This window comes from Canis lupus, chromosome 30, assembly GCF_003254725.2.
Source record: "Canis lupus dingo isolate Sandy chromosome 30, ASM325472v2, whole genome shotgun sequence".
NCBI lineage: Eukaryota > Metazoa > Chordata > Mammalia > Carnivora > Canidae > Canis > Canis lupus.
The window spans coordinates 9,662,328-9,684,806 of NC_064272.1; the positions used below are offsets into that span (position 1 = coordinate 9,662,328).

Here is a 22,479-nt window from a genome sequence, read left to right on the forward strand (position 1 = left end):
GTTCAAAAATAGTATGCCCCCAAATTTAATTTTTTTTTTTTTAACAATAAGCACTTTCAGGTTTCGTCTTAACAATGATGATATTTATCCCCAATAGTTATGCCTGTTTCTTTCTTCCTTCACACTTCCTTCATCTTTTATACCACACTTCAACTCTAGGTCTTTTCCTGTCATGTTTGAATTATAAATCTCTTAATCCAGACATTCTATACTCAGTTGTACTTTATTAGCGTTTTTAATGTTATTTTCTTTAGGTCACTCAACAAAATTCTAGGTTATTCCAATTATATTCCTAATCAGATTTGCATTTCTCAGATTGATACTCAAGTTCCTTATTCTCTAGTTCTTTGTTTTCATCCTTTTAAATGTAGTATTTGCTTCAAGCCTTCTGTTTCTGTACAACTTGCTAACTTCTGTTTTAACGCCTTACAGATTAAATAAATGGCACCATTTACTGATTGCTTACTCTATTATGGGCACTCTGCTAAGTGCCTTTATGTATCTTTTCACCATATCATCCTAACAGACCGGAGAGGTTGGAGGTCTTTGCCATATTACAGATGAGAAGAAATTGCTCAAATTCATAAATGACAGATTGTGGATTCTAACCGAGATATTTTTGACTCCAAGGCCCATGGTCTTAATATACTACACTCACTTCCAACCAAACTCTAAAAGAATATGGATGACTTAGGGCTGGTGGCCAAACTAGAATATGGGTCTCCAAACCACACACAGGTTAACCAACTTCATTATGTTAGCTCATAGGTAAGTCTAAACACTTGTGCATTAGAAATCTGGGTATGGGACAGCCTGGGTGGCTCAATGGTTTAGCGCCACCTTCCGCCCAGGACCTGATCCTGGAGACCCAGGATCGAGTCCCACGTCGGGCTCCCTGCATGGAGCCTGCTTCTCCCTCTGTCTGTGTCTCTGCCTCTCTCTGTGTGTGTCTCTTACAAATAAATAAATAAAATCTTAAAAAAAAAAAGAAATCTGGATATGTTACTTTACATAGTTCCTGCCCACAAGTAGCTCATTCTAGCAAGAGACAGATGAATATAGAATGTGAGAAGTGCTGTCATAACAGATGGGAGAGCAATTAATTTGGCTTAGACTTAAAATGGGTTTTAGATAGAAGGAGCACATTAGGGAGAGAGGGCATTCCTGACTGAGCAAACAACGTAAAGGCAGTTACAGGGGACACAATGCACTGTGGGTTTAAAGAGCAGAATAACACTATGACTGGGCAGGAAAATAAGAGTGAATAAAGGGTACTGGAAATAAGGATAAGTCCAAGTTGTGAAAGCAGTCACTGATTCTTAGAGATGGGGGACTTTTTTTTTTTTTAACTCCAATTAATAAATGTCTGGGGACATTTAAGTTGTTTAATTTAAACTTCTGATTTATTAGATGTTAAGCACTGATTTAAAAATTAGAGATTAAGCACTGATGTTTACAAAAAGCAAAACTCAGTTGCTAACAATAAACTGGCAACCCAACCCTCCCAATGTTAAGAACAGAAAATAACATGGGAAATAGAGAATGCTCAGATCAGATTTAAAGTCAGAGAAACTTCCTCATATAGATTAAATACTAAGCTGTTGTGATCTATTGACTTAATGGTTAAACTAGGTTTATAAAACAAGAACTGACAATACATGCTAAATTGCCCTGGCAAAGACAAACCTCAGAACATTAGAGTGGTAGTTCCCTAAATGTTCATGTCAGTAACAACCTGAGGTCATGTATCTTTGTATTAGTTTCTCTTAATTAGTATGGTTCCAATACTGCAAAATGCTTATCAGTCACATGAAGGCATTTCAGTACTCCAGCACCTTAACAGGAACATGAAACATTTCTTCCTAATCAGTTTACTTTCAAACAAAGGGCCACATACAGGTTAAAGTTCTCCTGTCTTCTCCCTTTGAAGGATTAACCCTTTTTCCAGCCGAAGTTCATTAAAAATTCTTTATTTAGTATATTCTCTCATCCAGAGAATAAACTTTATAAACATAAGTTATTTTAGAATATTGTAGCAGTTTTTTGATAGGTAATTCGATTAGTAGAATTATAAAAAGGGAAAAGGATTACCAGAAATACATTAATTCTAACAAAGCTTCAGGAAAATCTTGATTATTAAAACCCTTTGTATCTTACAAGTTTTGCATATATAGTTTTAGCTCTTCAGAGCCCTCTACTAATAAGGCACATGCAATAGTAAAAAGTTTGCTACTGCAGCCTTGGGGAACATCTCTTAGTGTTGTGTTGGTGCTTCTCTGACAGAATATACTTTTAATTGAGACAGTCACATACTTATATACATTATAAATTCCAAGTATAAACACTGCAATTAAATGATGAACTGAAATAAAATCATAAATCCTCATATAGTAGCCTCTCACAAATTATTTAAATTTCATAAAAATATGAAATGTTAACACAAGTGGAATGGCAACTGACTTTATGAAAGCTCATACACTGAAACTAAACATGAAATTTCGAGCCTGTGATATGGAGTGATTCTGTTACCAAGGAGCATCCCCTCATTGTATAAATAGCTACTGCTTTTCTTCAAGCCAGACTTAGGATGGTTTTGATGATCAACATTGTCCTTTACCCTATCCATGACTCAAAATGGAGGACTCTTACTATCTCTTGATTTTTTTTAGCTTACTTAAGATGAGCCCTGAAAAGGAAAAAGATCACTAAAATGATTATCTTCAGAAGTATCATCTCCTTACTGCAGATAATCCTTGACAACAGGAGCCTCTGATTCAGCCAGATTGCAACAGATTCCATGTTGGTATCCTGTAAGGTTTCCATGTTCCTGGAGAACATCATGCAAACTTCTTCTTAGTGGCCGTGAACCTCTCCATGTACTAAAAATCATGAAAGAAGAATATGTGGTATTTTGGCACAAGCAAATATTAGCCTATTTTTTAATTAGGATTTTGTGATTTTTTTTCATTTAGGTTTTTATTGGGTAAGGTCTTTTTCATTTCCTACAAAATTGACCTAACTGCAAATTTAAAGCATATAGTTTAGGGTTTTTTTCCCCCTTGTATTTTAATAGGACACCCATCAAAAGACAAAGATGCTTTACAATAAGCTATCTGGAGAAAAAGTTATCTTGGCACAATACCATTTGGCTAATTCTTAGACTCCACCTCCAAAATGGGGAACAAATCTGTTGACATAAACAGGATTATGCATATGTCCTATAGCTATCAATGTTCATGTAGGTTATTTCACTGTTGTCACTTCTGGAACAGTGATGAAGTACACTAACTAATACATACCTTATCATATCCTTCCAGTTCTCGAAGTTTCTTTATTTCAAAAAGGTTGCCTTCCACAGCAAGCAGACAGATCTGGGAATCACTGAGGATACTCTGTGGAAGCATGCTGAGCTCAAGACAATTCTCTTCCAAGCGAAGAACTTTAAGGCGAGGACAGCAAGATATCTTTACTGAGATCTGAGATATCTATTGAATGACAACAAAAAAGAATCATAGGAAAAAGCAAAAGTGCGATTAAGATTTTTTTTTTTTTTACTAAATTAAAACAAAAACTTGACCATTTGTCCTAGTTCTTTCTTTTACCGCCTCCATTTTCTCACTACCTACTCATTCCCAAAGGCTGTGTTATCTGGCTTCTGTTATTCCTCCTCCACTGTTTGGAAAAAGATGCTGTTTGAAGGTCACCAGTGGCTTTTTAGAAACAAAAGTGTTCTAATAAAAGCACTATTACAGAAAATTTGAGAATCACATAAGTTTAAAGAAAAAAGTTACCTCTGATCTGCCACCGTGAACATTTTGGTGCATTTACTGCCAATCTTTTATGTGTACGTTGATACCATTATACTGCCAAAGTCAAAGATTCACTGTCCTCATTCCTTACTGGATTTGACTACCATCTCCCACTTCTTTCTGCTTCTCCTGACCTTCCCCCGCACCCTGCCTTGTGCTCTCCCTCTCTCACTCACCTCCCTTAAAATCTTTTTAAAAAAATCGAACTTAAATGAATTTGAACAGCAATGTATGGCTATTGTATTAGACTATGCAAATACAAATCCATAGGCGCTAAAAAATTAAAGGTCACCTAGTCTCACTGTTTTATGTTTAATCATTTAAGCCTTATGTCTAGATGATTTCTCCAGTCGGATACATATTAAGCAAGGAGTTTCCAAAGTAATGGAAACAAATTTCAAATATTTCAATTAAAGCTGTCCAACAATGAAACAGGCTATTGCCAGAAAGCCTGTCACTTAAAAATTTTCAGTAAAAGCAGGACACACTTGACAAAGATGTCAAAAAAGGGACAATAAATTATTCTGTCCAACTCCAAGAACTTAGGAGTTAAAGCCTCTTTTCCACTCTGACATAGCTCCTTGCTAGATGACTAGAGGCATATTTGAGGAGGATCTGAATTCTTCAAGATTTGTGAGACAGTTTAACTTTTGAAATTATCTCACCCCATTATCCATCCCACTCTCCTAAAAAAAACCTACATAATACACACACACCCAGTATCTCAACTAATAGCCCTTTGAGCTTGGAAATTAGTCCAGCCCATAGAATGTACTGCTCATCTAGCCTCTGATACCCAGCTCCATGGTTATGGTTTAGAAAAGTATTATACAGGAGACTAAACCCAGGTGATGCAGGGGAAAAAAAATCCCTTAAACTCTAGACCTGGTTCTGGTTGAGATTGAGTTCGATGACCTGCAGCTCCCCCACTGTGTCAGGTATGCTCCGAATCTGATTCTTGGAGAGATCCACCACATCCAGGTGTCTTAGGCTACAGAGTTGTGGTGGTAGTGCTTGCAGCTGGTTCCCAGAGAGGCTCAGGGTCTTGAGGGCTGCCAGCTGCCCAAAGGTAGACGGTAGCTCTCTCAAGTGATTGTTGTTTAAGCTTAGCATCTCTAGTTTTTTCAGATTGCATAACTCCTCGGGAAGAACAGCTGGCAAAGAAAAATAAAAACCTGAATCTGATACAGCTGAGAAACACCTTTAAGTTTAGAAAAACTACATGGCTACATGATAAGCCTCCTATCAATACATATAAAATTCTCACATGTGCCATTTATAAGTATTGCATTTTACCAACATAGTCTTCAGGAAATGTGGGTGCTGTCAAAATACAGGAAAGCACTTATGTATATATTGGGCTCCTTTTGTAAAAGGACCTTGGCAGAATCCGACAGCAATTTTGTGGGATTTGTTAGGCCCTCCCCTTCCCATTCCATCTCCTTTCTAAGTTCGCTGGCTGTGCACTACATCCCAAAGATGGTCTTCACTTTCAAGTCCAAATTAAACCAGTACCAATCATACCACCAGAGGAAGCGTGTAGATGTAATTACAAGATAGCTTCAAGGACTCTGACATCCTCCTGCATCTTGAGCTCTCAAAAGTTTCTCTCTTTTTTTTTAGATTTTATTTATTTATTCATGAGAGACACACAGAGAGAGAGACAGAGACAGAGAGACAGAGAGGCAGAGGAAGAAGCAGGCTCCATGCAGGGAGCCCAATGCGGGACTCGATCCCTGATCTCCAGGATCACGCCCTGGGCTGAAGGCCGCGCTAAACCGCTGAACCACCCAGGCTGCCCTCAAAACAGTTTCATAACAAAAACAAGCTTGTAAGAGAAAACCACCCTTCTTAACAGCTGATCACTAGCAAAAGCTTCCCAAGTGCAAAAGCCATACTGAGTTTGTTGTTGTTCAAGGAGAGGCTCTTCAGCAGAGTGAACTTCCCTATAATCACAGGCGGTAGGCTCTCGATCTTGTTGTTGGACAAGTCGATGGTCCTTAGATTGCTGGTCAGCTTCTGCAACTCGGGGGGGAACTGGAGAAAGGGGTTCAGAGTGCGGAGAATTCCTCACCGATTAACTTCACCACCCCGCCGTCCCTCTCCCTTTGATTTCCCTGGTCGGTCCCCTCCCGGTCTCACCTCGGTCAGCCCACGGTCCTTCAGCTGAAAGACACCAGTTTTCTGCGCGGTTTCCACATGAGCGCGGAGGGCACTGTTTCCCATTCTAGGGCCGCGGCTCAGGTCCCTGCGGGAGGGAAGCGCAGCTGTCACCGCTCAGCCAGGCATCCGGCCACCCCCTCCGCCTCTCGGCTGGGTCTCGTGCCCAAGCTGTCACCTCCTGCCGACTCCTAGATCTTGGGGGCCAACTAAAAGCGGCAAAGAAGAAAGGGGAGAACAGCCCGACCACCAGGCCCAGCAGCTTTTGCAGGTGTTCCGAGGCTGGACGCCGCTGGAGCCTACGAACGATCAGGGAGCTCCGGACTCATCTTCTACCCCTCAGCTCACAGCCGGCTTAGCTAGAGAAGACCCACGGCCCGCGCTCCCCCGGGATGCGCTCCCCGGGCTTCCGCCCGGGAAGAAACGCCCTGTGACGTCATCTATCGGCGCGGCGCGTCCGCCTGGCGTTCCACTCACTCTCGGCGCCCGCCCGGGACTTGGGTCCCAGCCATGGCCGCTGCGCACCCCTGGGACCCCGCGTGCGAGCCAAGTGCTGCCGGGCTCCTGCTGAGCCACTTCGTAGCGTCGGGGATGGTCACTCAGGTGCGTGGGCGGCGATGGCGTCATTAAGGGGGTGCCGACGGTGGCGACCGAAGATCGCTGTGAGGTGGTGGTGCCGGGCAGCGGGCGGGTGTGCGAGGGTGCTGGGTGGCGGCTGTGCTGTGGTAGAGGCCGATGGAGCCTCTTCCAGGCAACAGTAGTGACGGTTCTGCCGTGGTTGCGCGAAAGCGGGTTCGAGTAGAGAGAGGATTTTTTTTTTTTTAAGATTTATTTATTTATCATGAGAGACACACAGAGAGAGGCAGAGACACAGGCAGAGGGAGAAGCAGGCTCCCTGCAGGGACCCCGATGTGGAACTCGATCCCAGGACTCCAGGATCACGCCCTGGGCTGAAGGCGGCGCTAAACCGCGGAGCCACCTGGGCTGCCGGAGAGAGGATGTTTTGAGTGTCTGCGAGCGAGTTATCCGGTCAGTTCGTGAGAGATCATAAAGATCCATCTTCCTCCCGCTTTTTCGCACCCGATGATACCGCCTCTATATTGTAATGGGTGCTGGGGTTGGGAAATAGGGGTAAGTAATTAAAACACAAACATTCTCAAACAAGCCTGTTTGTGTGAGGTACTGAAGCGTATTTGGGGCGGGAGACGCTGGGTACATGAGAGGGTCAGGAAAAGCACGTGATGTTAATAGGCAAAAAAATGAATGAAAAAAAAAATGGCAAAGACCCGAGAGACCTTGGAACGTGAATGGAGGAGGGGAGTATTAGAAGAGAAGAGGAAGATTAGCCCAAGCGGTGGTAGTTTTAGGTTCCACAAGAAGAACATGCTCATATGCCAAAGGAAACGAGCCAGTGGATGGGAGAAATTAAATATGTGAGGCAATAATAGAATCCAGGTGGCCGAAGTGACAAGGGAATGGGAAAAGTGAGGTAAGGGAAAGAAATTTTGAGATAACGAGCAAGTTGAGGATTTTCGCTGAAAGAAGCTGGAAAGTAGGAAGGTAAAATCATCTGCAGAGATTAACAGTATGAACATGATGGAAGATTTATGGAAAATACACAACTTTGTATACCTAGAAGAGTCATTAGAGTCTTGTACCTTACACTTTTTTTTTTTAAGGTTTATTATTAGAAAGAGGGGAGGAGGGGCAGAAGGAAAGAATTTCAAACAAACTCCTCTCTTAGCTAAGTAGGAAATGGGACACCCTGCTACAGCCCTGAGATTAGGACCTGAGCTGAGATCAAGAGTGGCTTAACCCGAGGAATCACCCACGTGCCCTTACCTTACAGTATTTTTAAGATAAACGAAAAGGGCCCTTAGGTGGCTCAGGTGGTTAAGCCTCTCACTCTTGATTTCTGCTCAGGTCCTGATCTCAGGGTCCTGGGATGGAGCCCTACCTGTGGCTCCATGCTGAGTGGGGAGACTACTTTAGGATTCTCTCTCCTCTCCCTCTGCCCCTCCTCCTCCATGCTTGCTTGCTGTCGCTTGCTCTCTCTCTCTAAAATAAATAAATAAATAAATCTAGAAGAAGAAGAAGAAGAAAGAAGAAGAAAGGAGGAGGAGGAACAACAACTAAGGTCTAAGGAGACCCAAGAAATTTAGGCAAGGTCACTTAACTAGTGAAATAGATCACAGAGCGCTCCCCGCTCTTAACTTCTCTGCTATACTGCCTCCCTTTTAATGTTCCTCAGCTAGAATTCAGTATGAAGTGGAAAGAATGAAAAAGAAGAAAGGATGTCCACAGACACAAGTTTATCTGTATATATTATGTACACACGGTGTTATCAGGATTTTTATATTACACATAAAGTCCTGGATTTCAGCTTCTTGTGCCTAGCAACAGAATGAACAGAAATGCCTCAAGCAGATTCCCTTTTTCAGGATCCTTTCATTTTCAGTGTCCCTTTACCCTACTGGCATATAAAGCATATAATATAAAATGGCAATGATCAACAGTAAAGACTTTTCTGTATTCCCCAATCCTTGCCCTTTTTTTTTTTTTTTAAGTAAGATATAGAGCTAAGTCACTGTCCTCAAATAGTTAGAATTTCTATTAGAGAAATTTGACAACTCTCTTTTTCCTTTCTCCTTTTGGCTCTCCCTTGAATACTCTTCTTTTTCCATTGGTTTCCCTTGCATATTGTTGGCTAAGCTCCATTACCCTGCTGTTGAGCCCAGAAGTTCACTAGTTTGCATGTGTGCAGTTAAGATTAGTGTATACACAGGGCGGGATGAAGAGATACCAGAGAATGAGTAAATTACAGTGAGAAATGGGAGATGTTTTACTTTCATTTACCTTATACCTAAGAGAAAGCAGAAAGAAGAGTAAAGGTTATGCTGATATGATGGAAATGCAGTAAATTAGATTTGTCCTCATTTAAGCCATGATACATATTTATGGAATGAAGTTGAACTAATACTTTACTCCTTCAACCCTCAGTTTTGCTGTATTTTGTCTTATATTCCTCATTGAATGGCATGTCTATCTGTCCAGTCACTGGAGCTAGGATCCTTGGAGTTAATATTGACTGACTTTATCCCTGGTATCCCATATCAACCAAGATTTTTCAGTTTCATCTCTCCAGGGAATCACATCTCTGTCTTCCTTTCCTTTTTAACTGCTACTGACCTAGTCCACGTTCTCATCTTCTCACCTGGAATGCTATAGTAACTGCTTGTCTAAATATTCAACCTTCAGTCCCATCTCTCACCTAGCTTTTTTGGTTTTTAGTGGTAGGTCTTTTTGTGGTAAAATACTCCTAATATAAAATTTACCATTTTAACATCAGTGTATAATTCAGTGGCATGAAGTATAGTCACAATGTTGTGAATCTATTTTCAAAACTTTTTTTTATCAACCTGATGGAAACCCCATACCCATTAAGTAGTCACTCTATTCCTTACTGCCCCCCCAGCCTCATAAGTTCTATTTTCCATATTATCCTCTTTAAATTTCTAAAATATGTATTATATATGAACATGTTACCTCGTCACCAGAAAACTTTGAATTACTCTCATTTTCTGCATTATAATTGTTTGTCATAGTTATCAAGATCTTTCATGATTAAGTAGGAAACTACATTCTCAGATTCATCTTCCCTTTCTTTTCACATATATATCAATACTAGAATATCTTTTCCTTCCCATCCATCCTGAATCTTCAATTGCCTAACTTAATAAATGCTAATAAAGTGTGTTATCATTGGTCAGCAAATTTTTACTATTAAGGGCCAGAGAATAAGTATCTGAGGCTTTTAGGTCCATATAATTGCATCTGGTGTATAGTGTGAAAGAAGCCAGAGATAATAAGTAAATAAATGGGTGCAGTTGAGTTTATTCTGAATCCTGAAATTTGAATTTCATATAATTTTCATGTGTCACAAAATACTATTTTTCTTTTAATTTTTTTCTTCCCAGCATTTAAAAAATATAAAAACCATTCTTAGCTTATGGCCTATACAAAAACAGGCAGTGAGTGGGGTGCATTTAGTTCCTGGACTATCATTTTCTAACCCTTTTCCTATAAGATATGTAAAGATCTAAATATGCTAATATTCTTGAAAAGAAGAAAAGAGCAACGCCTGGGTGGCTCAGCGGTTGGGCGGCTGCCTTCGGCTCAAGTCATGATCCCGGGATTCGGGATGGAGTCCCCGCATCAGGCTCCTGTGAAGAGCCTGCTTCTCCCGCTGCCTGTGTCTGTGCCTCTCTCTCTCTGTGTCTCTCATGAATAAATAAATCTTAAAAAAAAAAAAAAAAGAAGAAGAAGAAAAGAATACAGAGAAAATTACGGATGGACTCGGGATGAACAATATTCTTATTCTGAAGCAACCTGCAATTTAAGGAGGCAATATATGCAAGCAATATTTTGCATGAAATGAAAGGATAAAAAGGAGGATATAAGCTTTTTAGAAGAAGAATTCCACCTGGACAGAAGATTCCTTTAAGAGAGTGAGAATGTGGGGCACCTGTGTGGCTCAGTGGTTGAGTGTCTGCCTTTGGCTCCGATCGTGATCCCAGGGGTCCTGGGATCAAGTCCCACATCAGGCTCCCTGCATGGAGCCTGCTTCTCCCTCTGCCTGTGTCTCTGCCTCTTTCTCTCTGTCTCTAATGAATAAATAAAATCTTTTTAAAAAAAAAAGTGAGAATGTGAAAAGAGGCAGCCAATAAAGATCATTTAATGAATCAGATAAATGATTCCATGGTGGGAAACTATTTGATTTTAGCCCTCAGAAAGTCAGAGACTAGGTCTTGGTGATTTGTATAGAGGTGATTCTCCACCAATCTAAGCCTCAGCCTTCTTAACCTTACCAGCCTTCTCTGGTAAGCTGTCACTAATGTAAATATATTGTGCATAGTGCTTTAGGAAATAGAACACAGTGATTAAGTGTTTTTTGTTTTTCTTATTTTTTAAATATTTGGCCAAAGGACTTGTGATAGTGAATATTTAGTTTTTTGTTTGTTTTTTGTTTTGTTTTGTTTTTTTGTTTTTTTTAAGATTTATTTATTTGAGAGGGAGGGAAAAAGAGAGAGTATCTATGGGTGCACAGAGGGGATGGGCGGAGGGGAGTAAAAGGAAGAGGGTAAGCATACCAGGCCAACTCCTCACTGAGCATGGAGCCCAAAGTGGTGCTCAGTCTCATGACCCCAAGATCATGACCTGAGCTGAAACGGAGAATCAGATGCTTAACCCACTGAGCTACTCAGGCGCCCAGATGGTATTTTGCAAACAGGAAATATACATTGCTACTGTTACACTCTGTACTTCTTTTTCCCCGGGGGCAGTGTTGGACATAATAAATCCTCATGTTTTAAGTCTGTGGGTTTGCTATTCCAGTGCACATAGAAACTTTTTGTGACTTACGACTGCTTTCTCTGTTCACTTACCAATAGGAGATGTTAAATATATCTAAGAAATCAGCACCTTACTTTGTGAACTTCTCCAGACTACAGCAGATCTCAAATATTCAAGCTGAAATCTACCAGGTAAATTATGTTGGACTTTTTACTTTCTAGTACAGGGAAAAAAAATCTTGATTGATTCCAATAGCAGTTCTTTTGCACTTAGAACATTGTCTAGCACATAGCCAGATAAGTGTTTACTTATAAGTGATAGTAGGAGTTAGTAGTAGCAGTAGCAGCAATAGGGCTTGAACACCAAAATGAAAATCTTCAGTAAATCCCCTGGGCTATCATAACAAATCTTTCTCCCTCCCCACAAATATTCCTGGGTTAAAGACTATGCCTTTTTTACTAAAGTATAAGCCTTCAGGCACCATTCTACATGAGCTAAATGTTATTTTTCTTATTAATGTAGAAAAACTTGGAAATTGAACTTTTAAAACTAGAAAAAGATACAGCAGATGTTGTTCATCCTTTCTTTTTGGGTAAGTAGTTTGATGAAATAGTAATCATTGGAATTTCAACTTTTTCTTGGATAACCTTATATAAGCACCAGGCAATAAAATTATGATATACCGTAATTTTTCCAGGTATTTCCCCAAAGCTAATGAAGTCTTCTATTCCGTGCTCAAATAGAAGTCTTATTCATTTGACTAGTACAAATAGCATAAAATGTAACCAAGGTAGGAGCTCCTCAAATTCAGGAAAGCTTGAAAGACCAAGAAGGGCTGAGAAACTTTCCAGATTAAAGGAGACTAAAGGGACTCAATAGCCAAAGCATAGTATGGTCATGGACTGAATACTTGATTAGAAATTTCTTTTGCTATAAGGTACATTATTGAATTAATTGGTGATGTGTCTATATGGACTGTATTAAATATTGGTAGTATTGTACCAATTTTAAATTTTATGAATTTGATACTTGTAATATAGTTACATAAGAGAATTTTCCCATTTATGGAAATACATGCTCAGGTTTTAGGGGTAAGAATTTCATGTTATGTACAACTTAAGTGGATCAGCAAAAATACATGTACTGAGTATGTGGAGAAAGAAGAAATAAAAATGTAGCTAAATGTTAATAGTTGGTGAGTTTAGGTGAAATGTATATGGGAATATAATGAAACTTTTCTGTAAGTTTGACATTTTTTTCAAAATAAAATTTAAAAGTGGCAATTGGCAGCCAGTAACTGAATTCTGGGCAAAATATTAAAATGATCAGAAATAGTTTGTAAGACAAATGCTTATTTTTTTTTTTTTTAATTTATTTATGATAGGCACACAGAGAGAGAGAGAGAGAGGCAGAGACATAGGCAGAGGGAGAAGCAGGCTCCATGCACCAAGAGCCCGACGTGGAACTCGATCCTGGGTCTCCAGGATTACACCCTGGGCCAAAGGCAGGCGCTAAACCGCTGCACCACCCAGCGTTCCCCAAATGCATATTTTTTAATGTCCATGTAGAATGTTAGAGGCAGATAGATTTTATGTGAAGAATATGGCTCTGGCTTATAAAAACTGAACTAGGAGTAGAGTTGAATAATGCAAAGAATTTACTTTTTTTTTAATTGGAGTTTTTGTTGCCTGGTGCTTATATAAGGTTATCCATAACACCCCGTGCTCATCCCGCCAAGTGCCCCCCCTCAGTGCGCATCACCCAGTCATCCTAACCCCCTGCCCACCTCCCCTTCCACTACCCCTTGTTCATTTCCCAGAGTTAGGTGTCTCTCATGTTTTGTCACCCTCACTTATATTTTTACTCATTTTCTCTCCTTTCCCTTTATTCCCTTTCACTAATTTTTATATTCCCCAAATGAATGAGACCATATAATGTTTGTCCTTTTCCGATTGACTTATTTCGCTCAGCATAATACCCTCCAGGTCCATCCACGTCAAAGCAAATGGTGGGTATTTGTCGTTTCTAATGGCTGAGTAATATTCCATTGTATACATAGACCACATCTTCTTTATCCATTCATCTTTCGATGGACACCGAGGCTCCTTCCACAGTTTGGCTATTGTGGACATTGCTGCTATAAATATTGGGGTGCAGGTGTCCCGGCGTTTCACAGTGCAAAGAATTTAGCACTGGATTTTGTTGTCAGCAGGCAAACTAAGAAAATTGTTGAAAGTAAACTGGTTTGATATTAAAGATAGCAAAGGGCAGATACTTAGGAGGGAAATATATTAATTTTTGACATTGGTAACATCAAAGCAAAAAGAAATTATTAGTGATTTTAAAACTTGTCATATTGTTGGGATGTGTGGGTGGCTCAGTGGGTGAGCATCTGCCTTTGGCTCAAGTCATAATCCCAGGGTCCTGGGATTGAGTCCCACATCTGGCTCCCTGCAGGGAGCCTGCTTCTCCCTATGCCTATGTCTCTGCCTCTCTCTGTGTCTCTCGTGAATAAATAAATAAATGAAATATTTTTAAAAAATAAAAATAAAACTTGTCATATTGCTAACTATAATTCCTGTTTCTGGTTTGTATAGCTCAGAAGTGTCATACTCTGCAAAGCATGAATAATCATTTGGAGGCAGTGTTAAAAGAGAAGAGGTCCCTCAGGCAAAGACTGTTGAAAACCACTTGCGAGGAAAACTTGCCTATTGAAGCTGTTTATCACAGGTTAAATTAAAAAGTAGAAGTTAATGATTACGCATGTTTCCTAAGGGTATTTTTTGTTTAGACTGATAGTTATTTCATAGCATAATTCATTAAACAATATATTAGTGATTATGTCTGTTAACAGTACTATTAATGCTGATACATAAAACCAGAAAGAAAATCTTTTACTTTTAAAGAGTTAAGCTGTGGTGAAGAGAAAGGCATTCCTTTTGCCAACTGTGTTTTGGGAATGATGTAATGACTTCAGTGAAAGAAATTAGATCAATAATGTATAGTAAGATGGGTAAAAATTATTTTATTACATACAGACCATTTTTTATGAAGTAAACTTACTGTTCTGTTAATGTTGCCTATATGTAAAAATTCTCTTAGGGAGTTTAAGTAGGGAGAGGTGAAAACAATGCCAGCTAAAGGGGGAAAAAGACTGAGTCCTAGACTTATTTGTGCTTTTTGTAGGCTTCAAAACCTTAGGCAAATGGTTCGTGTAGGTAAATAGTTTTTGTAGGCTTCAAAACCTTAGGTAAATGGTTAGCCTTAGTTTCCCAATCCATAGAATGGGCATACTCTGTTGCTCTTTTCCTTGTATGAGTATTGCAAGTATAATAACAGTAAAGAAGCAAACATCTAGGGATCTGATTGCTAACCTTCTCCACCAATGCCTCACTAGCTGACCCTGAGCAAATCAGTACCTTTCTTAAGTGTCAGATATTTTATCTTTTAGTAAAAGAATAAATATAAAAATCTCATTCTTGTGGATATATTCAGTTATCTGTTCAGTACAGTAAAATACCATTAATGTATATATTATACATTATATATCAGAAGAACTGAGTAATGATATTAAAGCATTTTGCAAATACGAAGGTTCAAAGTGGTTTTGGCTATAGGCAGTTTCAGTCAAGTACATTTATCCTTACTGTCTTCACCCTTCGAGAATGAGTAGATTGAAATGTAATGAGATTTAATCTGGGAAAATTACTTATAGGATAAAATTATTAACATTAAGTTTTGTCTAATATTAGGTTGGGTACCAGATATTATTAGTGTTATCGCTCTTTTTCTTTTTGGATGACAAGTTAATTTCTGCCTAAAGTGAAGGAAAATGACGTTTTTATCAGTGGTATTTCCATGAATTCAGAAAGGTTATTATTGGCTCACTGGGTTGATTGTAATTCTCTTTTCTTATACTAAAAGTCCAAATTAAAAATAAAAAAGAACACAAAATAACTTAAAAAAATAGTTGACTTTTTTCTCCCTCTTTCAGATACATGGTACATTTACTGGAATTGGCAGTAACTTTCATCGAAAGATTAGAAAACCATCTTGAAACAATCAGAAATATCCCTCATTTAGATGAAAATCTAAGGAAAATGGTGAGTATTAACAATTTAAGTATCGCAACTACTTCACATTACATTGGCTCTATTTAGTTCCTTTATACTAGAATCTCAACTGTGTGAGCTCTTTGTTTAAATTTTTTTTTTTTTTTCTTTTTAAAAGAGGGAGAAGTGAGGAAGAGGCAGAGGAAGAAAGAAAGAGAATCTTGGGTAGGCTCTATGCCCAGTGCAGAGCCTGACTGCAGGGCTTGATCTCACAACCCTGAGATCATGACCTGAGCCAAAATCAAGAGTGACTTAACCAACTGAGCCACCCAGGCACCCCTTTGTTTAACTTTTTGATGGCTAATATTCTGAATAAATTATTTCTTAAAATTAAGATGGATTTTGTTAGAGCTTTTTTAGAAGTCATTTTACATTGTTTTATTCTAATATTTAATAAATAAATCTTCTTTTTTATATTGTGCAAGGGGCAATGCTATAGGTATCAGGAGAGAGAAACAAATATGACCAATCCCTGCTCTCAAATTCTCAAGGTTTAGTGAGAGAGCTGTAAGATACTCTCTATCTTGGCTTAGTTGGTTGAGCACCTGCCTTCAGCTCAGGTAATGATCCTAGAGTACCAAGAATGAGTCCTGGGAATTGAGCCCCTCTTTTGGCTCTGCACTCAGTGGGGAGCCTCCTTCTCCCTCTCCTTCAGCCCTTCCCCACTCATTCTCTCTCTCTCACTCTCTCTCTCTCAAATTAAATACAATCTTAAAAAAAGAAGAAGAAGAAAATTAGCACTGGCAGTTTGGGGGAAGAGTGGTACTTCCCCTTTGTTTTTTTTAAATTTTTATTTATTTATGATAGTCACACACAGAGAGAGAGAGAGAGAGAGGCAGAGACACAGGCAGAGGGAGAAGCAGGCTCCATGCACCGGGAGCCCGACGTGGGATTCAATCCCGGGTCTTCAGGATCGCGCCCTGGGCCAAAGGCAAGCGCCAAACCGCTGCGCCACCCAGGGATCCCCAGGTACTTCCCCTTTGGCTGATACTTAAAGATATTGAAAGGGAGATTAAATCAGAGTTAGTTTATGGAATGCCTTGAAAAGCAGACCAGGAAGCAGACTTTACTCTCCAAGTATTGGGGAACATTCAACAGTTCAAATGGATTTTTGGTTTGATTTTTATTTTAGAGCAGGGTAAAGAGGATGACTTACACTGTAATGGAGAAAATATTGGATAGAGTAGACCGAGTCAGGGGCTCCCTGGATGGCTCAGCGGTTTAGCGCCTGCCTTTGGTCAAGGGTGTGATCCTGGAGTCCCGGGATCGAGTCCACGTGGGGCTCCCTGCATGGAGCCCGCTTCTCCCTGTGTCTCTGCCCCCTTCTCATAAATAAAATCTTAAAAAAAAAAAAAAAAAAAAGGAGATTAAGTCACTCAAAGTATGGACAGACTGCTCAGCATCACCTGGAAGCTTGTTAGAAATGCAGAATTGCAGACTTAATTCACCTTAGACCTTCAGAATCCGAATCTGTAGTTTAACAATTTCCTCAGGTGATTCCTACACACATTAAGGTTTGATAAGCTGTAGGCTAGAGAACTAGGCAAATGAAGCAAAGGCAGAGAAACTTAGAAAATAAATACAAGCATTCAGATACAAGATTTAAAGCATAGGAAAACAAAAGATTATGTAGATTTTTATTTGGGATGGCAAATTTCTAGAATATGTCTACTTTTTGGACAAGGGACACACCCATGATCATGAAGTATCTAGCCTTGGTGACTTGAAGGTGAGTAGGATCAAGAAATCAAAAAAGCTAATGACTTTGTTTTCTGACATGCCTTGCACAGATAGTAAATCTTCTGTCATTGTTGAATTGCAACTGAATTGAGTTTGAGATACTGAAAGTACATTCAGTTAGAGATTTTCAATAGACAAATATGGGACTGAATTTTAGGAAAGAAGTAGTTTTACAATATATGTGTCATCCGCTTTGAGGTGATAATTGAAGACAAAGGGAGGTGAACTTATAAAGAAAAAGCGTGTACTATAATAAGTGGGGAGAACACAATTTTAAGATGCCTTTGTATTAAGGGGCTAGAAAAGGTTGGGTGTGGACTTTTGGTATCATAACCATTTATGATATAATAATGATGTATTAATGACAGACGTAATTTCTCCTGTTTTCTCCTTCTTTCAAATACTACAGAGCATGGCTTTAGCAAAAATGGATATGTTGGTGACTGAGACAGAAGAATTGGCAGAGAATATACTCAAGTGGCGAGAACAGCAAAAGGAAATTTCCTCTTGTATTCCCAAAATACTAGCAGAAGAAAATTATCTTCATAAACATGATGTTATAATGCCTTCTTTACCTTTTACTTCTAAAGTTCATGTCCAAACCATTAATTCCAAGTGATCGTCAACTGTTTATTTTTGCCTAATTATATGTAGTCATTGAAGTCTATTTCTAGCCAATTGTAATATGGGCATTTATAGGCTCTGCTGCTAGCATTACTGAAAGAGCTCTCTTTATATTGAAATACTAAGATTCCAAGTTCATTAAGACCAAATTGAATTTTCTTTTGTTTTTTTCATGTATTTTCATTCTACTTTTCAGTAAAACTCTTGAAGATCAAATATGACAGTATCTCAGAGAGGAGACTCTTATGTCATCTTTTTTTTTTTTTTTTTTTGTCTTTTTAAATGCTTGTTTCTGAATTAAAAGAGTCTCCTTGGAAATGAAAGTATGTTGAGTTTCGCTGTGAGACAGTTGCTAAGTATATACGAAAGAACAAATGTAGTAGGCCTGGCTGCTGTCCTTTGAAAGGCCTGCTTACAAAGTTGGCTCTTGTCTGGCTTCTTGGAATTTAGATTTCATCAGGGCTCCTTCCACTATCACTGGTGATTAGAGTTGTTCATAGTGACTCAAGTGTTTCTGCAGTGTGGTTCTAGTCTCCCATTCCTTCTGGGAGTCTATAATTTTGATGTATATTAGACAGAAGGTACCTGTGTGGCTAGCCCATGATCATAACCCTGGGCACTGCGTTTCTAATGAGCTTTCATGAAAGACGTTTGACACATTACACCTTAGTTACTGTGGGAATTAAGCATATCCTGTGTGAGACTCCACTAGCAGAGGGCTCTGGAAGCTTGTGTCTGGTTTCACCTGGGCTTTGCCTCGTGTACCTTTTCCCTTTGCTGTTTTACTGTGTATGCTTTTGTTAATATCATGCCCCTGGATACAGTGATACGCTGAACCCTGTGAATTCTCCAACCATCAAACCTGGGGGGAGGGAATATTCAAAACCCTGAGACGTGGGGGAAAGGGGGTAAAAAAAAAATAAAAAGACACTGAGACATGAAGAAATTTCTGAGGGTGTTCATGGGCAGGCTTATGAGCAGGCAAAGAAGAAAGGTAGAATAAAGAACAGAAAAAGCCATATTATAGTAAAACTTTAAGTGGTTTGCCTTACAAAATGCTCAGATATTTTACCTGAGACTATTGTACATATAAAAGAGAGCTGTATATTGGGGCGCCTGAACAGCCCAGTCAGTTAAGTGTCCCAACTCTTGATTTCATTTTAGCCCATGATCTCAGGGTCTTGGGATCAAGCTCTGGGTCAGGTCTCACTCTCAGCAGGGAGTCCATTTGAGATTCTCTTCCTCTGATCCTCCACCTGTGCTTTCATGCACTCTCAAATAATTTTTTTTTTTTTTTTTTACGTGGTGTAACACTAAGCCTTACTTAGGGTGTATTCATTTGTATGAATACTATAACTACCTCTGGGTTATTTTTCAGACTTGGTATTTTCTTTTGCTTTTAAAAAATAGAAGCATCAGTATTTTCATGCTTTTGCATTCTCTGTCAGCAAGGTTCTCTGATCCTTTTCATCGTACTCCTTAACACAAGAAGACCTCAACACAGTGACTGAGTAAAGTAGTTCTTCATAAGGAAGCGGGATCATTATTGAAAAACTGCCAGAACAATCAGGGATCATATTTTGAAGCCTACTTTGCTGACTTTGTAAATGGGATATAGAAGAGTGGTTGTAACATCTTGAACATTGCCTAAGATTGTCTAGTCATTTGAACAAAGTTTTAGTTGTATTTCATTAGAGGTTTGTTCAAGCCCAGCCTTGGTTTCAAACATCTTACTCTTTTTTTTCTTCATGTAATTTCATATATTTTTGTGTGTGTATATATATTTATATTTATATATATACTATGTCACAAAAATTGATAATGCCTGGCTTTATCTTTTTATCTAGTATGTCTTTCTCAAAATTAAAAAAAAATAATAAACCTGTAATTTGTAACTAAAATTTTGTGGCCCTTGTCTGAATCCTATGTGATAGATGCTCTATGTAGTGTCTGCAGTTCAAGTATAGTTGCATAGGCCTATAGGTTACCTGACTCAAAAGCTTGAGGTAAGTTAAGACTGAGGCCTACTTTGGGTTATTGGCTGGGTTGATTGAGCATTCCAACTTGATTTCAGCTCAGGTTGTGATCTCGATGTTATGGGATTTATTCCTGTATCAGGCTCTGCACTCAAGAGGGGAGTCTGCTTCTCTCCCTCTCTGACCCTCCAACACCCATCCTCTCTCTCAAATAAATCTTTTTTTTTTTTTTTTTTACCTTTTTTTACCAGTGATTCAAATAAATCTTTAAAATAAGAAAGGTCTACCTTAAAGAAAAATTTGGGCAGCCCCAGTGGCTCAGCAGTTTAGCGCTGCCTTCAGCCTAGGGCCTGATCGTGGACACCCGGGATCAAGTCCAGCATCTGGCTCCCTGCATGAAGCCTGCTTCTTCCTCTGCCTATGTGTCTGCCTCGCTCTCTCTGTGTATCTCTCATTAATAAATAAAAAAATCTTTGAAAAAAAATTTAGTAGTATGGTAGTGTATCATTACACAGGTTTTAGGGATACTAAAGAATGCTCTGTACTGTCTAGGTGGGAGAGGTCATCAAGAAAATGTGACTACCAGTTAATCTGTGAGCTGGACCCCAGCAGTTAGAAGCTCCTCATCCCCTCCCCTATCCCTGGAATGTTGGGGATATTAGCTGCCCAAAGGACCTAGCCTTGAGATAGCAATGTACTGAGACCTTCTGTATGGTATACATGACAACCCAGTTAAGGCCTCTAAGTATAAACTAAGATTTGGCAGATAGACTTGGGGATCTACAAGACACTTGGAGATCTACTTGTCTTGTAGATCCCAAGACAACCCTCATAATGTAAGCTCCCTTGCTTATTAAATCTGCCATCTACCAACTTGGAGGAGCCAGCCTCTCTTCAGTCTCATTCTGCCCAATAAATACGGGGGCCAATTTTAAGTTGCACCTGGAAAACAAACTTGTGAATCAACAGAGGTACATGAGATTTGTAAATTCATAACCAACATAATGATGCCACTCTGGGGTGTCTGGGTGACAGTCGATTAAGTATCCAGCCCAGTTTTGGCTTAGATTGTGACCTCAGGGTTATGAGACTAAGCCTCACATCAGGCTCTGTGCTGGGCATGGAGCCTGCTTAAGATTCTCTTCCACTCCCTCTGCTACTATCTCCTGCCTCCTAAGAAAAAAAAAAAAAAGTCACTGAAGAATATTTTGGAGGAATTGAGATGCCGCCTGGTTTTTCTAGCATTTCCCTTATTTTACCCCTTCCTCCGATCTATGACTATATGTTCTAACTTTTAAAATATGTTTTAATTTCCTTTTTCTACCTGGAAACATTGCCTACTTCATGAATTCTTGGGATGATTGAATAAAATAATAGATGAAAAACAATCTATTAGTACATAATAATAATCTATAGTACATAATAATAAGTGAAAGTCCTTGCTGTTTAACCAAAGTAGGGTAGATGACTTTGGTAACTCTGATTTCCCTCTCCAGGCTATTCTTATTAAATACCTCAGACACTAAATTAAACAAGAACTGGATATGGAACTTTGATCAAGGTTCTGGATTGAACTACCAACTACTGAAAATACAGAGGTTAGAAAAATACTTGAATATCACCACAGAGATCAATTTGCAAATATCTAGTCTGTGGGAAATCTACAGGGAAATGACCTGTTTTTATTTTTGTTTTTAAATAAATTCATGCCAGGGAGAGAAAAGAACAAGGAAGCTACTAAATAAAAGTTTAAAAGACATCAACCCAATTTATTTGGATTCTGATTTAAACAGATTGTTAAAAAAAACAAACACAACCCTCAGAACAAGAATCACATATTTTACCAACTGGACCAGCCAGGTGCCCCTCTTAGCAACCTTCAAGTATACAATGCAGTATTGTTAGCTATAGTCACTATACAGTAGGTCCCTATAACTTGTATCTGGAAGTTTGTACCCCTTGACTAACATTCTCATTTTCCCCACCCCAGCCCCAGAACCGCCAATTTAGTCTGCTTTTATGAGTTTTGTTTTTTAAGATTTCACATATAAGTGACATCATACAGGATTTATTTTTCTCTACCTTATTTCACTTGGTATAATACCATCCATGTTGTCACAAATGGCAGATTTCCTTTCTTTTAATGTCTGATTAATATTCCATTACACACGCCACATTTTCTTTATACATCTTTGATGTACAGGTAAATTGTTTCCATGTTTTGGTTAATTGTGAATAATGCTGCAATGAACAGGGTAATGAAGATAAATTTTCTAGACAGTGATTTCATTTCCTTTGGATTCGTACCTAAAAGGGGGATTGCTGGATCATAAGGTGATTACCTTATTATTTTTAATTGATTACTATTTATTTTTAATTCTTTGGAGAACCAATGTACTGTTTTCCCTAATACTGATTCTTTTCACTGCAAGGCACAGTGAGTAGAGAAGCCGTTCATAAGACTAGGGTCCCAGGTGAATGGTAAACCTCCTGTCCCAATCCTCTAGGGAAAAATACTTTCAAATAGATGAGAAAGGGGAGGCTGGAAAGGTAAACTACTGAAACATGCCCGACATATTAAAGGCACCACCATGAATCTAGTACTACCACTGAAGTACTAAAATAGCCTCCTGACTGGTTCCTCTTGGGCTTTCAATTTTCCCCTTTCCTCAACTTAGTCTCAAAATGGCAGCCAGAGTGATCCTT

The 22,479-nt window shown here is 39.0% G+C and overlaps 2 protein-coding genes across 7 annotated transcripts; one reads left to right on the forward strand and one right to left on the reverse strand.

Annotated features, from left to right (window-relative positions):
- Nucleotides 1–1,381: 1,381 nt before the first annotated feature.
- LRRC57 (leucine rich repeat containing 57) lies at nt 1,382–6,570 on the reverse strand. Of its 2 annotated transcripts, none has more exons than XM_049104080.1 (6): nt 6,447–6,570; nt 5,952–6,057; nt 5,708–5,846; nt 4,695–4,963; nt 3,300–3,485; nt 1,382–2,879 (listed from the first exon to the last, which is right to left on the reverse strand). In XM_049104080.1, exons 1-6 carry the CDS (start codon nt 6,479–6,481, stop codon nt 2,838–2,840), a joined length of 777 nt encoding a protein of 258 aa, XP_048960037.1. In that variant the 5' UTR covers nt 6,482–6,570; the 3' UTR covers nt 1,382–2,837. The 2 variants fall into 2 exon arrangements, with proteins under 2 accessions (XP_048960037.1, XP_025328840.1); XM_025473055.3 differs by lacking the exon at nt 6,447–6,570 and adding an exon at nt 6,148–6,185.
- On the forward strand, nt 6,440–19,153 carry HAUS2 (HAUS augmin like complex subunit 2). Of its 5 annotated transcripts, none has more exons than XM_049104077.1 (7): nt 6,440–6,572; nt 11,420–11,512; nt 11,844–11,913; nt 13,919–14,051; nt 15,316–15,424; nt 16,241–16,402; nt 17,583–19,153. In XM_049104077.1, exons 1-7 carry the CDS (start codon nt 6,480–6,482, stop codon nt 17,790–17,792), a joined length of 870 nt encoding a protein of 289 aa, XP_048960034.1. In that variant the 5' UTR covers nt 6,440–6,479; the 3' UTR covers nt 17,793–19,153. The 5 variants fall into 5 exon arrangements, with proteins under 5 accessions (XP_048960034.1, XP_025328841.1, XP_048960035.1 ...); XM_049104078.1 differs by lacking the exon at nt 6,440–6,572 and adding an exon at nt 6,661–7,100; XM_035709122.2 differs by lacking the exon at nt 6,440–6,572 and adding an exon at nt 6,661–6,998.
- Nucleotides 19,154–22,479: the final 3,326 nt, after the last annotated feature.

Bases quoted from the DNA above. Each gene is read 5' to 3' on its own strand.
- HAUS2 (XM_049104077.1), top strand. From the start codon at position 6,480: ATGGCCGCTGCGCACCCCTGGGACCCCGCGTGCGAGCCAAGTGCTGCC. The intron at 11,513-11,843 runs GTAAATTATGTT...TTATTAATGTAG, and splicing joins TTCAAGCTGAAATCTACCAG to AAAAACTTGGAAATTGAACT. The intron at 14,052-15,315 runs GTTAAATTAAAA...TCCCTCTTTCAG, and splicing joins ATTGAAGCTGTTTATCACAG to ATACATGGTACATTTACTGG.
- LRRC57 (XM_049104080.1), bottom strand. From the start codon at position 6,481: ATGGCTGGGACCCAAGTCCCGGGCGGGCGCCGAGA. The intron at 5,847-5,951 runs GTGAGACCGGGA...CCCTTTCTCCAG, and splicing joins AGGACCGTGGGCTGACCGAG to TTCCCCCCCGAGTTGCAGAA. The intron at 4,964-5,707 runs GTATGGCTTTTG...TTTCTTTGCCAG, and splicing joins CTTGAACAACAACAAACTCA to CTGTTCTTCCCGAGGAGTTA.